Source organism: Lygodium microphyllum, chromosome 11 (genome assembly GCF_053477565.2).
Source record: "Lygodium microphyllum isolate KBCC chromosome 11, Lygodium_microphyllum_v1.1.10, whole genome shotgun sequence".
Lineage (NCBI taxonomy): Eukaryota > Viridiplantae > Streptophyta > Polypodiopsida > Schizaeales > Lygodiaceae > Lygodium > Lygodium microphyllum.
Window position 1 is genome coordinate 50,923,225 of NC_141145.1, and position 15,519 is coordinate 50,938,743.

The window sequence follows — 15,519 nt, forward strand, 5'->3', positions numbered from 1 at the left end:
TTGGCACCAAAGCTTGAGGGTAATTTTTAGGCTTGGAATTTCATGTTTTCACAATAAAGGTTGATCTTTATTTGGTGGAAACTGTGGAAAGTAACTCTAGAAAATAACCAGGTAACTTTCCCAATAAGACGATAACCCCAATGACAGTTAAAGACATGTCCCTCCCCCTTCTTAAAGCATTTGAATACTGCGATAGTGCAAATTTGAGCCAATGGAGATACCGAGTGCTTTTTAAAAAAAGCACAAGTGTGTCTTAAACTAGTAGTTAATATTCAGGTTTTATAGAATATAGCAATGCCAATGTTAATATTAGACTTGGAAAGTTTGCCTACTTAAAAAGAGTCTATCGTTGTAAAGCGTTTATGGGTCTAGAACCAAAACTCCATCCAAGCAAAACGATTTTTTTATAAAGTACTTATTATCCAATGGCTCCCTTGGCCTATAGAGAGAGAGAGAGAGAGAGAGAGAGAGAGAGAGAGAGAGAGACTTCTCAACCCAAACACTTAGGCTGGTCAAAACGACGCATAGATGAATGAATGAATTAATTAAACCAGTTAATCTGAATAATAAGAGAGAGTTCCACTAACCAAACACTTTTCTCTTCACGAAGATGCCTTTCTTAAAACTCGATTCCTCTCGAAAAGAAATTGATTATTGGACATTTTAAAATCGACTGTTGCAGAGATTTAAACCTGTTGGACGATAACCCGCCAACTGCGAGGGTGGAGCAGCCTCTGATCATGATCACTGCAGGTTTTGCGGGGACTTGTTTCACACTCTGATGGTGCCTTGAATCGAACGTCTCGACCGCCAATAACAAGCTTTTCCCACCAAAATAAGCCTGGTTGGAGAGAAAAACAGAGACCTCCCATCCGAAGCTACCATTGCCCTGCTCTGGCACGCAAAGCTCCAACTTTGCAGCCCAGATACTATTACCCAATTGGCATTTTTCTCGTTCAATTGAATCTTGTATTAAAGAGGCATTTTGTCCCAGTTCTTAGCCACCATGCTGCAGTACCTCGGATCAGATGCCATCGCCCCTGATCAGCACAAATTCCCTCTCGCAGACGCCCTTCTTCCACCACGGTGACCCGCGGCGCCCTCAAGCGGGCAGGCAGCCCTGCCCACTGGCCTGCATTCTCTGTGAAGAAGCTCTGCAGCCCAATGTGGGGGGGCCTAGGATCCCAGACGGTGGTGCCGTTTGTTGTTGGCGTCGGCCTCATATGCCTGCTGCTCACCAATGTCCAGTGGGAGTTCATCATTCAGCCTCACTTGAGCTTTGTGCAGAAGAATGGGACTCAGTTCACAATTGACAACAGGCCATTTTATGTGAATGGATGGAATTCTTATTGGCTCATGGCTCAGGGTAGTGATTATTCTACCAGAACTTCAGTCAAGACTATTCTGGAGAAGGGTGCCAGCATGGGGCTCTCAGTGTGTCGCACGTGGGCATTTTATGATGGGATAGACGGATTGCAAGCTGAGCCCGGGCAGTACAGCGAGGACATGTTTAGAGTGAGCATTTCTATGATCTTTTAGTCGATTTTCTGTTAATGGCTTTGCAGTGATCTGCTTGTTGATGAATGCAAGAGATACATTTCAGAGGCCTATTGTGTTGTGCCAAGGTGTTATGTTGTTTGCTTGTGTTTGCAATTCGATGGTGATTCTGCCAGTTTAGGTTGAAAGTCACTGTTACAGACTCTATGTTGGGTGAGCTAAACCTGCTAGTAGCTGTTCAGCTAATAGCTGATTATGATTGACATTTCTTTCGATGAGGATGTGACTGCACATGTATTGATGTGAAGAACGAATTTGCCATTCCATATGTGATATCGCATAGAAGAGAGGAAGCCACTATGAAGATTAGGATTTGGCCAGTTGAACCAGTCAATCTTTGCTTGGAAGTTTAAATTGGCTGATTCTCTGGTGTCCATGGAGAGGGCCTTTACAAGATGACAGACTCTCAAGTTTTCTTTTAAAGCAAAGACTCATAGTTGTCTTAGTTGTTGACTCACTCCTCCATTTTGTGAGAGGAGGAACTTTCATTTGGCATTCCCGTTAGGGGTGCTTACCTTTCAGAAGCTTGGAGCAGGTTTTTCGCCAGTCCATAGTAATGGGGTTTTTCCAAATGAAGGCAACCCAATGGAGTATGGAGCACTTGCCTACAATGCAAGCAACATGGACCGCGCCACGAAGGGTTACACAAGTAGTTTACCACGATCGTCAAGATCAGTGCCACAAGAAGCCATGAATATATCCTGCTCGCAGAATGCTATGGATTAACGTTGTTACATATTGGTGGGATTTGCAAACATTATAAGCACTTGAGACATCTTCATAGGACCCTATCTTTTAGAACAACAATCAGCATTCCCTTGAATATAATATGTGATGATGATACCAGGATAAAGGTGTCAAGGGATCTATATGTGCATGCGCACGCGCGCACAGAGAGAGAGAGAGAGAGAGAGAGAGAGAGAGAGAGAGTATATGGCGGTAGCTTGCTTTGTGTGGTCTTTTGCAAGACTAGCTATATCATTAATTGCTGCCCAACAAAAGTAGGGACAGTAACTATTAGATGCTTGCATTAAAAGAAGGTTTTGGTTCTAATGCTTTTCTGCATGTACCCAAGCTACAACCTAAGTTGTTAAAGCGATTGGTATTTGTAGGTTATAGTGCACTTGGAAATCTAAGAGGTCTTGGAAATGTGAGAGATATATCCCTGATGCTGTTGTCAGGGCCAGATGCTGACCTCAAGGACATGATTCTAAATCATCTCTGCCTCTTCTACTTTAATTGAGCAGTCAATATCTAATCTTCCATGCCTAAAGATGTAGTACCTGCAGTCCCTCCATCTGTGACACTTGAGCTAGAATGAAAAACTCAGTTCCACTCAATTTGCTGCATTCCACTTGATTTGATTCCAGTATTTTTGGAAATCAGCACATGGCCCAATGCTGTTATCACTTCTAGAAGCCTGTGGTCAATCTTTTTCCAGACATAGAGTAACCTACCCAGACACACAATGCTGTATGCATGTGTCTTGTATGTCATAGCTTCAGGCACCCTTTACAACAAAGGAGGCTATTGTTCTAGAGGGAAAATCAGTCAAGGAGGCTGAGATGGATTTTATCACATTTGGGAGGGGCTCAGGCAATGTGCAGATAAGTCATAGTTGCCAAGTGCATCTTAACAGGGGTAAATGACTTTCAAATGATTCCAGTGGCAAACACAAGAGCCAAGTCTGGTGAAAAAAATAAATAAATCATTATTGTATGAAACTTTGGCACCCCTTCAAAGTTAGTGGTGATGATTTTGTAAATTGAGTTTGAATGTATTGAGGTGCTATGGACCAGGAATTTCTGTACCGTGGTACTGTTTAAGTACATTAGTCAAAAGTGAATTGAAAACCAGATTGTGATGTGATGTAATCAATGGCATGATTTGTGATGTTATGTGTCATGTGTCATACAACGAGGGTTTCATGGGGACTCGTGATGATGGCGCACATGTATCTCTAGCGAACCATTAGTGAAATGAATTTATGTAATGTTAAACATCCCATTGTTGGAGGTTACTCGAATGCCCACTTCTCAGTTACCTACCTTTGCTCTGATTGCCAATGCGTAAGGCCCCAAAACGAGGAGAAGCTGCCATGGACAGTTGACATTGGTGTAGCTTTGATATTAAATGGTTAGGTGATGCTTTATGTGGACTTGACTTCATTGGGGCAATTGGGAGAGAGTAAATGAATGTAGACATTTGAGGCACCTTCCATTGGTTGGCAAGTTATCAAGGGCCCCTATCATGAGGTCATGGGTGATAGCCTTGCTTGGGGTTCCTTGGGGGGACTAGCGCTAGCCCATTTTGAAGTGCTTTTAGGGCTCCTATCATGAGGTCATGGGTGATAGCCTTGCTTGGGGTTCCTTGGGAGGACTAGCGCTAGCCCATTTTGAAGTGCTTTTAGGGCTCCTATCATGAGGTCATGGGTGATAGCCTTGCTTGGGGTTCCTTGGGGGGACTAGCGCTAGCCCATTTTGAAGTGCTTTTAGGGCTTCTCTAGGGAGGTGCTCATAGAGAGTCTACTTAGCTCTTCTTCGTATCCACTCTTATACAACTTGTAAGCCTAGATAAAGGCACCTTATGTGAGGATACACTAGGTTTGTTAGAGAAAACAAAATGTACAAACATGACCAACAAGTGACCTTAGAAAACACAAATGGAGAGAGGAGAGGAAGAATGTTGAGATGAAACTCAATCAACATACCTAGTATGCCAGGTGTGGCACGACGGATGCTCAAGGAGCGCAAGGCTGTTCAACAATCATTGTCTTTCATGAGAGTTGGTTGTTGGACAGTGTAGTGTGGCTAGGAATGCAAGTTGTTGGGCTTGAATTGCCAAGTGGTTTGTGCTATGAGTGCCACTCAGACAATGACTAATTGCGGGAGCGTGATGTGACCAAACAATAGATAGAAAGAGACAAAGATGGATTGAAACCAGAGCAAATGTATATGAGAGAGAGAGAGAGAGAGAGAGAGAGAGAGAGAGAGAGAGGATATATTAACTTCTGCAACTAGCCAAAATGACCTATGAGACCGAGTTACAATCATGTGTATGATGGTACAATTGTTTGAGCAAAACATGTAGCACAAAGCAAATAAGAAGGAAACTAACTAAGGCTATGCATACAACATAGAACTCTATCTAGTAACAATGACTCTAGATAGTACAATCTCATGTAGATATGAAGGGCGTAGGTCTAGCTCGAGCGATAATCTCTTGTATTTACCTATGACACACACACACACACACACACACACACACACACACACACACGAAATGATATATTAACATCTACAAAAAGGCCAAAGTGATCTATGAGACCATGAGTTACAATCATTTGTATGATTGTACAATTGTTTGAAAACGGCGAATGAAAATGTAATAGACAATACAAGAAGACTAAAGGCTAAAGTAAGGAAAACTCTAGCAATAAAAGAGTTCTAGCTGATACAATGTCATGCGTATGTAAGGGGTCGTGCGTATGTAAAGGGCTTCGCTCTAGCTTGCGGAGCATTAATCTCCTATACGTGTCTTATTGGGGATAAAGGCTTTCCGTGCCTTTTAAACTGTTGGGGTGTGCAGACACCCTTACACTTGTACTTTATACATGTTATCAAAACCTAAAGTAGCTAAAGTGGAACATCTTGTCATTGTACCAAAGTATTTTTTTGTGTCGTGCTGTCACTCTTTCTGGTCACTCTCTACTGTGCTCTCTCTTCCTCTTTCACTGTGGGTATCTCTGTTGCACACTGTCTCAATCCTCTTGCACACTCGTCATCAAACTGGTATCAGAGCGAGAGCTGGACAGGCAGCGCGATTGGTCGCAGTGAGGCAAGAGAAATAGACGATTGCCAAGTGGATAGCTGGGGGAGCAGGTCGATGTGACTAGGTGTGCAGCATGTGGACAGGCGACTGCCTGACGAAGGCAGTCGGGCATAGATTTGACGAGGATGGGTGCGCAGTCAGTTGACGGGTCCAGCAGTTGACGAGGACAGGCTGCGCAGTTAGTCGACCGGCCAGCGCAGGCACGGGCTGCAACCAAGCGGGCAGGACGTGACTTTATTTTTGGGGTAAATTTTTAAAAATTCTCCATTGATGGGTGTTCATGTACACATGTGCATTGTGCAATATTAGCCTAAAAATTTGGGGCTTTTCTCAAATTTGGGGACTGTGATGTAGAATAGGACAATCTGACTCAGAAATTGCAAAATCAGTGCATATTTGCCTGGGAAATTTTGAGGCTTTTCATATTTTAGTGAAAAATTTTCAATTTCATTGAAATTTGTGCATTATGGATTTGAGAAAATTGGGCTTTTGCAAAATTTCATCAATTTGTGCAAGAATTGCTTGGTATATGCACTTGGGTACATGTATTGATGCAATCTAGATGGATTTCCTTTTGAAACTTTGGGGCTTTTGACCATAATTGTCAAATTTATGCTCATGAACGTTGTTGGAGCAGAAATTGCAGTCAAATTTTGGGGATTTCACATGTAATTGGTGCCTTGGTCTCTAAATGTGGTTGTTTCTTGTGAAGTGCAAAAGCAGACACTCTTTGATTTTGAAAATCAATTTGCAGATCTGAAATTTTTACATTTAAATTTTTTTTTCACTGTTGGTTGGTACTTGCAGTGTACCGTGGTCACTTGCGTGGCATTTGGGCTTGTGTTTGGTGACTTTTGAGTTAATTCAATGCTGCAAATTATGGCTGGAAACAATGATAGCAACAATCTTTTGCACATTAAGAATCTTGAGGGCGCACACAATTTTGCAATATGGCAAAAATAGTGCTACAATGTCTTGGTGCAGAAGAAATAGACAAAGCCTATCAAAGTGAAGGGAATAAAACTAGCACATATGGAACAAGAATAGTGGGATGATTTGGATGAGTTTGCACGCTCTACCATTGAGCTTTTAGTGTTAGACAACTTGCTCTTTAACATTGAGAAGTTGAATTTAGTATATGCAATGTGGCAAAGACTTGAAGAATTGTATGCTCAAAAAAGTGTAGCAAGCAAGGTTTATTGGCTGAAAAAGTTGATGGACTTTCACATGAAAGAAGGTATAGCCATGTTTGTACATTTGAACGAGTTCAAATCAATTTTCAGTCAGCTGGTTGCTTTGGATTTCCATATTGATGATAAATTTAAAGCTATTTTTTGCTATACGCTCTGCTTGAAAGTTGGGATACTTTTAGGACACAACCTTGAGTAACTCAAATGCTCAATTGTTACACTCTGATGTGAAGAGTTTCTTGCTGATGGAATAACTCAATAGGCAAGATAATTCAGCAAGTAAGTCTTCTAATGCATTGCACACTAGGGGTAGATTTAAGCAAAATAGCAGTTTTGAAAATAGAGCATGCATCAAGTCTTGTGGCAAAAATGTGGAATGTCATCATTGTAGCAAGAGAGGGTATTACAAATGAGCCTGTTTTCAATTGAAGAAAGAGAAAGACAAAAATAAAAATATTGAAGACAAAAAGTTTGAGAAAAAAGACAGCCAACTTGCCAAGAAGAGCAATGTAAGGATAGAAGAGGTAAATGTAGTTACTCATGAGAATGATAGTGATGGTGATATACTTTTTGGTTTTTCTTTAAATTCACATGCATTGATTGTCAATTTTGAGGATGACATGCACACTTGGATACTTGATTCAGGTGCATCTTTTCATGTTATATTACATAATGAGTGATTTTCGGACTACAACGGTGATGCACGTGGTATTGTCCATTTGGGGGATAACTATGTATGTAAAATTGCAGGCTTTGGCAATGTGAAATTGGAATTTTAGCATGGCTCCGTATTTGTTTTGCATAATGTGAGGCATGTATTTCAACTCAAGAAGAGCTTGATAAGCATAGGGCAGCTAGTTGATAAAGGCTATCGCACCACCTTTAGGGATAGTAAATGGATAGCAAATGGAAAATTTAGGGATAGCAATGTGCAGATAAGGTATAGGGCAATGTACGGATAGGATAGCAAAGAATGCTCACTAGACGGTAGCAAATACTTGTTGTAAATGTCCTTGAAAATGTAGGAATGTTGAAAATGTTTAGTAAGATATTGCCCATGATGTATCACAAATCAGCAAGAACAGACGCCTTTGGAACAGCTAGAACCATCTGTACAGCATGTTGAACCTGCAAAATAACAAGCTGTTAATGCAATTTTGCAGGTTGAACAGCCAACAAATCTTGACCATTGGGCCTGTAGATTGACCAGAGTGCAAAGACAGCCAGATGGGTTTGTTTCTAGTGTCAATTATGTGGCTGATTGTGTCATGTTGACAGACTATGGTGAGCCATCGTGCTTTCATGAAGCAATGGATAGAAAAAATAAAAGAACAGATGGGTGTTCTTTGAAGTGTCACTAAGGTCCATACCTTGGAAATGAAGCCCCAAATATATTTGGCAACGGAGTAAGACATGCAAAGATGAGTAGGGGTCTCATCGTAAGTAGTACAAATAACACATCTTCCACAGGATATCTTGTGACCGCACAACACATTACAAGTTGGATGACCTCCAATAAGAAGCCTCCATATGAAAACTTTCCCTTGATACGAAAGCTTAGGCTTTCAAAGATGAAGCGGTCAATCACACTACTTAGCTCTATTGACATAAGCAAACCAAACTTTATTTGCTTTCTCGGTGACCCACTTGGCTGACCTGCAAATAATCAATCAAATAATGCAGACAGCTCAGAAAAATACAGATTGCCACATAATAATGTTGATAGCCCTTGTCTAGTCTGAAGTGACTCTCAAGCCTTTGAAAAAGAAATGCAAAGAGCTGGAAATGACCATTAGCCAGTGTGAACACCTAAAACTTACCAAAAAAGAAATGACAAGCACGAGATACTTTGCAAGTCATACATGAATGCTAATACCCCCTCTTAGATCTTGGATGTGGTTGAAGGCCAAAGAAGACTGAATGGATCAAAGGGTAGTGGATGAAGTGCCAATGTTGGAAGTTCCTTGATGTAGTTCAGGGATGAAGAAACTCCTCCTGATCCTGGGAATTCCCCTTTGAAACACAAGGGGCTAGGGAATCCACAACCGCATCATTGATATTGTTCCCCTCTGAAATGGATGAGGGGTATGAGGGAACCATTAGAGGAGATGGTGGGGAATGCGATGGAACCTATGGGATAGGTGGTGCACAATCGGTGGCTACGGAAAGTTGCATTGGAGAACCCTACACAATGGAAGGGGAATGCAAACTATATAGCCCTCCTTTGCTGCCAAGTTGTTACTAAAATGGATCTTGTAGAAGAGTCCTCTACAAAGAAGTCTTGTTTGCTGGTGAAGACAACTTGGGTACCTAGTCTAGTAAGGCCATGAACTGAGAGGAGCAGGAAGTCCAATTCTAGAACATGTAGGCCTTTCGAAACGGAGTTCAATAGACTATCAGGCGTGTCAACACTACCAATAGACACAAATGAGATGTCATCAACGTTGACTATATTCTCTAATAAGTGGACATTCTGCAACAAATCTCCTCCAAGAGTCATTACTTGAAACATGGTTGTTTATGAGCCAAGTCCTCTTTGAATGACTCATGAGTAACAGTTGGAGCAGAAGTAGAGAAAGGATCAAATGATTTAGCTCCATCCTTCCCTATTGTACAAAAGTGAGGGTATTTCTTCCAACACTTCTTTTCAAGATTGATACCCTTCTCATAATGTGGGAATTGAGGCTTTCCCTTTGAATTTATATCAGAGCTCAAAGAGGCCTCTAAGTGTTTTACGTGCTTCTTTTTCTTATTCTTAGCCTTCTTGTCCTTCTTGTTGCCCCCTCCCAAACCAGTAATAAAAGCTTTAGTTGAGCGTGATCCATTCGCTCCTATCTCCTTAGAGTCCTTGTGCTCCAAAACAAGCAAAGCTAACTTCTCCCATAGAATAGTCTCTTGAAAGTCTTGGAGGTAAGCTTGGAGATAAGCAAACTAGTATGGAAGACATCATACTTGGGAGATCGTAGATGAGTAAGGAGAATCAATGTGGTATCCTCTGATGATTTCACCCTACCAAGGGACAAAAGCTCATCCCACATGTCCTCCATTTTGTTCATGTGATTTTGCATAGTAGGGGAATCAACAATTGAGAGCATTCATAGTTTCTTCTCTATGATTATGTGGTGGGCAAAGGTCTTCTAATGGTAAAGAGATGAGAGCTTCGTGCACACCTCTGCGGTGTTTTGAAATCTGTGCACATGCACAAGGACAAAATTGTCAAGACTCATGAAGAGGAAGGATTGAGCTCTAGAGTTTAGTTGATCCCAAAGAGCAGCTTGATTCAATTCAAGGATCCTCCACTAGAGGGGCATGAGGATAGTAATGAATCCCCATAAGTCTAAAGTGTCAAGCATACACTTCACTTTGCACAACCAAAGATCAAACTTGATCTTTGGGGAGAGAAGGAAGGACGGGCACATGACTATGTGAGAACCTTAGTACGAGCTTTGTGAGAAACATGTATAGAAGTGGGGGTTTGGGGGGGCGGGTTTCTATCTATTAGAGTGTTGATCTTTGGATGATTGTGGCTCTGAATGCCAATCTTTGTGTTCCTCTTTGCAACGGTCTGAGTGGTTAGAACCTGCAAACGTACAAGAATGTGTTACGTTTTGGTGTCAGGCTGTCCAAACGGAGGAGAAATCAGTTACACCTTGCACTAGGAAGTTGTAGATGCCCCCCACATTTTTTAGAATGCCAATTAAGGTAGCAAACCTGCATTGTTAGTGACAGATTTACTCCAAACCCCAAGCTGAGTGTGGTCTTCTCTTCTTAGAACCTCGAGTCCTCTCTTTTGGCTTTGATACCATGTGAGAGTGTGCAACAGAAGAGGAACACGAACATGGAGAGAAAAGGGAAGAGAAAGATTGCAAGAATAGAAGAGAATGAAAGCTGAATACAAAGGTGGATTGATCAGTCCCTGCACACAGTGCAAGGTGTTAATGAGGGCACATGATTAGGCTGATGACAAATGGCAACATTGGAAGATGGAGGAAAGTTCCAAATGTTGGAGTGTGCTGGAAATGTGCAGAAGATAATGAACAGCCAAGTGGAGATAAAATAATGTAGGCGGCTCATAAAAATGCAGATTGCCAGATAATTATGCTGATTGCCCTTGTCCAGTGTGATCTGACTCTTCAACCATTGAAAAAGACATGCAAAGAACTGGAAATGACCATCAACCAGTGTGAACACAACTAAAACCGACTGGAAAAGAAATGCATACTCTAAACAGAGGTGCCTTCTCCATCAAAACACATGACTGCTGGAGTGTTAGAGCTTTGAATGTTCTTGTCTGAGGCTCACAGGCAAGAGATGATTGTGCAAGACACACATGACTGCTAACAGGTGCAATGAGGCTGAAGGAGTAGTGTGAAATGGCTTGGGAACAGTGCACATGCTGAAGGAGGAAGAGCAAGAGAGGGCAGGAGGCATGAAGGCTGGGGAGGGTGGTGGAACACAGCTCAGCAGACTGGCGGGGATGGCATGGTTAAGTTCAGCAGCACTCCATCTTGGGTCATTTTAACAGTGAGGGTGTTGATGATGCTGAAATGTGTGAAATGCCAGAAATTAGAATGTTCCCCCATGCAAACGTAGTTAGGGTCTAATAGAATTGCTTGGGAACCCTTGATAGCTACAGTTCTCTTGTGAAACAAATGTTTAGGTATTGGCACACTTATCTTCAAGGGGTTTCAACCAATAATAGGGCTTCACAAATTCAAATAGCTATTTTCCATACTTAGTATAAAGTGCTTTGCAAAGATTGATCAAACTAAGTGATTTTCTTGAACTTTATAGGAGTTAGGTTAGATTCTTTGGTGGTGATGTTTTGTTGATGTTACTTGTCTTTTCTTCCTTAAGACGTAATAACTGCAGAGCTGTTCTCTCTATTATTTTTAATTCGATTGTCTAGACCGTTTCCTTGTTATTTCTGTTTTTCATTTGTCTATGAATGGAGGCTTTTCCTGTTCTTTCGTGCTGAGCAGTGGACCAAGCATGGGTCCCTCGCTTAGTATCTTGTAAAGGTCATTGACTTTACAAACCTTAGTTTTTCATAAATCACTAAGGCAATCTAAGTCTAGATGGTCGTACTGTTTTTAAAAGGTTATCATATTAACTTGTTTTCAGGCATTGGATTATGTCATTGTGGAGGCAAGGCGTCATGGTGTCCGGTTGCTACTTAGTCTTGTAAACAATTTGCCAGCATTTGGTGGGAAAGGACAGTATGTGGAATGGGCTCGTAATGCAGGCTTTGATGTTGGATCTTCTAATGATACCTTCTTCACAGATGTTGCTGTCCGTGACTATTACAAATCTTACTTGGAGGTGACTCGTGAATTTCTTTCTTTTGTGTTTTTTGGGTTCTTTTTGTTTTGGTTTGGGGGGGGGGTTTGGTTAGGGAGGACTTGATTAGAAGGTTTTCTGACATTTGCGAACCTCTCATTAGTGTATCATTTACACAAGGCTTTCTATGAAAAATATGTGCGCATGCGCACGTGTGTGCAGATGTGCGTGTTTTTACCTCCATTAGGTTTCCCATCAGTTTCGAAAGTTATGAATGTGTGTAGATGTTTATGGGCATGTTAGTGGATTTGGCAGAAAATAGTGACAAGAGTAAACAGCCTGAGTGGAGTCGCATATCGAGATGAACCAACTATTTTTGCTTGGGAGCTGATGAATGAACCACGCTGTCCATCTGACCCATCAGGTGACGCTCTGCAGGTGAAAGATTCATTATTTTTCTCCCTTTCAATCTCTGTCATCTTTTGTTGGTCTCAAATTAATCCCCATCTGGTAGTTAGTTACCTTGAATGAGTCTGAATTTTATCTAACTTACTGTTTTGAAGCTTGAATTTTGTTAATATTGTGCTTATACCTCCCAGCATATAATGTGGTTCGCACATTTCAGTGTACAATTATGTTGGCTGGTGATTATAGTCAATTAAGGAACTGCCACTTTTTAGTAGTTTATGTTAAATGGTTCATCTTTGGAGCTGAATGCAGCAGCCATGTGGAATGGCTCACTTCTATTTGATACCCACCAACATCATGTTGGACAATGTCTGATGCAATGGGTGCATCACTTGCTTATAAATGTAAAGAAAGCCATTGAAATGTTTCAAGCATTTGAAGAGCCCATGGTCCAAGGCCTGGTATTCCAGCCCCAAGAGGCAAGGGTTATAGATGAACTGCACGTAGAAAAGTATAAGATTCGTCAGATCTCTTAACTGGGTCCAGCCCGCACAAACAGGCTGTTGGGCATGGAGGTAAGTGACTACAACTAGCAAAACAGCTAATGGATGCTAGAGGTAAACCTTACAGGGCTACCCATTCGACAGTCCGAGCTGAGTTGCTGGCAACCTTAGTTATTGGATCTCTGGGCTATTTCAACCAGATGGTCTTTCCCACTCTAGTGGATAGAAAACATTATTTCTTACAACCTCCGCTCAACTTTTTCTTCTCGTTATTTTTTATTAAACCAGCTAGATTATGACAAGTAAGAGCTGTGTACTCACCATTTTCCTTTACAATAACAGTTTTCAAGGTTTTAACAATAATGTAGAACTGAAATGGGCAAGCTAATGTGGATTGTCCTGTAAGGGAAAAGGAACTGTAGCTAGTGCAGATTGAGGATGTATTCTCAACATGGCTTCTTCAGCTTGTTTTGTTACACAATGAATGTGCCCAACGGTATAGGGCATCTTCATGTATGTAAGGCCAAGCTTCACCTGATTTGTGCAGATAATGTTGTCAGGTGGCCCTTTATGACAGTCACACTTGTCATTGAGCCATGACTGCTTTTCAGGTCAAGAGCTAGTCGAGGGCAAGGTAGTACTGATACTGGTCCCTCAAGATCTGCACATATGATGTCCACAATCGAGGTCTTAGTAAAATTGATTGTCTCGCCCTTGTTAGTCCCTGAAGGAAAACAGTTCCGTGCTGTCGTAATCTGGGGACCTTTGTTTCCAAACAACTTATAATACGTCTTGTTACAAGAAGGCCCATTGATTTTGATTCTGCATGTTTGTGATGGACCATTTGATTTCACACAATACCCCTTCACCAAAACCTTAATCACACCTTGTTCCCAGAAACTCATCGACTTTGATCCCGCGCGCTGGCAATGGACCATTCGACTCCACACAATAAGAAACTCTCTTTTTTTAAAAATGGTTTATTAGGGGACAACCCGAATTGTAAGGTTGGTTCTCATCTTGGCTATGTGCTACAGAGCTGGATTGAGGAGATGGCTGCCTACTTGAAGTCGCTTGATCAGAAGCACCTTGTCACTATAGGATTAGAAGGGTTTTACGGTTCATCTACACCAGATAAGCTAGACAAGAATCCTGGAGACTGGGCTGGAAATCTTGGTTCAGACTTCATCAGGCATTCCAAATCAGAGCACATTGATTTTGCCTCGGTTCATACCTACCCTGACATCTGGTACATCCTCATGTGTTTTGTTCAAGCATCAGTCCTGGTTATTGAAAATCGCTGTAAAATCGATGATGATTTTTTGATGAAGAGATCACTCGATTGCCCTTTGTATTTGGCTGTGCTCTTAACAGGGTTCCCAATTTATCTCTGGATGACAAACTTAAATACCTTGAAAAGTGGGTGACCTCCCATATCGAGGATGGGACGCAGATACTAAAGAAGCCAATTCTTTTCACGGAATTCGGGATCTCGGATCAAACCCAGGACTTCCATGTTAAGAACAGGGTAAAAATGCTTGAAATGATGTACAGTAAAATTCTGGAATCTGCCAGGAGCAAGGGTGCTGGGGCTGGAACCTTGGTTTGGCAATTTCTAGTGGAGGGCGTGGATCGCTTCCGAGATGAATTCACCCTCATCCCATGGCGGGAGCCCTTGTTGTACGACGTGATATTCGAGCACTCTTGCAGATTGCATAATATATCTGGGAACTATAACCCCAAGCTTCCTGCATGTTCCAAAGTGCACGAGCAGTAAGAGCAATCAGGAAGTTTCCCCATTCTTTCCATTCATTAGTCAAGGAAACAGTTGTTTGGTGGTGGATCTCCCATCTCGTCTCCTTGCCATGAGAAGATTGTAAAGTCTCTACTTGCATCTGTGTTTGTGTATATTGGAGCTGTGCATTTTCGGCTCGAATGCAGATCTTTGACAAGGCAATTCTTTGTTCTCACTGGGGAGGAAATCTCTATGGCTCGTCACAACTCTATATCAGGTGTTTTATGTTCTTCATGCATGTTTGGCTTCACAAGAAATCAGATGGTGGACGGAAAGAAAGGAGCAGGCAGATCTTTTGATTCCAGGTGTGGGGTGTATCATCGGCTTGGACATGCTCCAAGTCTGGATAAAACAATCTTCCAGGTTCTAGATCTGCTCTGAGTTACTTGGACAAAACTCCATTGGAACTTGTAAAACTCACCATAATATCCCTTGTAATCTGCCACAATGCTCAAAGACCTTTTGCTATTTGATAGGGTTACCATAATGATGTTCACTTTTGGAGTGTTTATTGCTTGCATTTTCCAAATCCTCTACCGGCCATCGAAGAACAGTGAAATCTATTGGACATGCAGGTCTCTAGGTATCTTGATCAAAATCTCAAGTATTCTGAGAAAAATTAGTGCAGCGAGTTTAAGTTGCAGCTTGTCTATACATAGTACAGTAGCTAACAACACAAATGGATCTGCCAATTCGAGTAATTGTTGCATGTGGAAGCTTACTAGAGGAAGTCAATTGCGGCTATCATTGAAGGGGAAACTGTAACCACCTCGAATTTGATGCTCTTTTCATTTTTCCTTTTTGGGTGTAAGTAGGTTAATGTTTCCCACAGCGTATCCCTGGATATTTCTACACAGTAAATGTTAATAGTGGTGGTGGACACAAAAACTTGCAACATTTTCTTCTATTCTTGCTCTCAATCACCTCTCTCAATAGTAGTCACTATTTGTGAGAA

General features: G+C 41.6%; 1 protein-coding gene across 1 annotated transcript; it reads left to right on the forward strand.

The window, feature by feature from the left end:
• Nucleotides 1-735: 735 nt before the first annotated feature.
• On the forward strand, nucleotides 736-15,047 carry LOC148028806 (mannan endo-1,4-beta-mannosidase 2-like). The gene is made up of 5 exons (XM_087687595.1): nucleotides 736-1,515; nucleotides 11,703-11,900; nucleotides 12,174-12,296; nucleotides 13,807-14,018; nucleotides 14,144-15,047. The coding sequence occupies exons 1-5, from the start codon at nucleotides 1,165-1,167 to the stop codon at nucleotides 14,544-14,546; spliced, it is 1,287 nt and encodes a 428-aa protein (XP_087543721.1). The 5' UTR covers nucleotides 736-1,164; the 3' UTR covers nucleotides 14,547-15,047.
• Nucleotides 15,048-15,519: the final 472 nt, after the last annotated feature.

Coding starts and splice junctions, on each gene's coding strand:
- LOC148028806 (XM_087687595.1), top strand. CDS start 1,165: ATGTGGGGGGGCCTAGGATCCCAGACGGTGGTGCCGTTTGTTGTTGGC. Junction 1,516..11,702: donor ACAGCGAGGACATGTTTAGA/GTGAGCATTTCT, acceptor ACTTGTTTTCAG/GCATTGGATTATGTCATTGT. Junction 11,901..12,173: donor ATTACAAATCTTACTTGGAG/GTGACTCGTGAA, acceptor TGGATTTGGCAG/AAAATAGTGACAAGAGTAAA.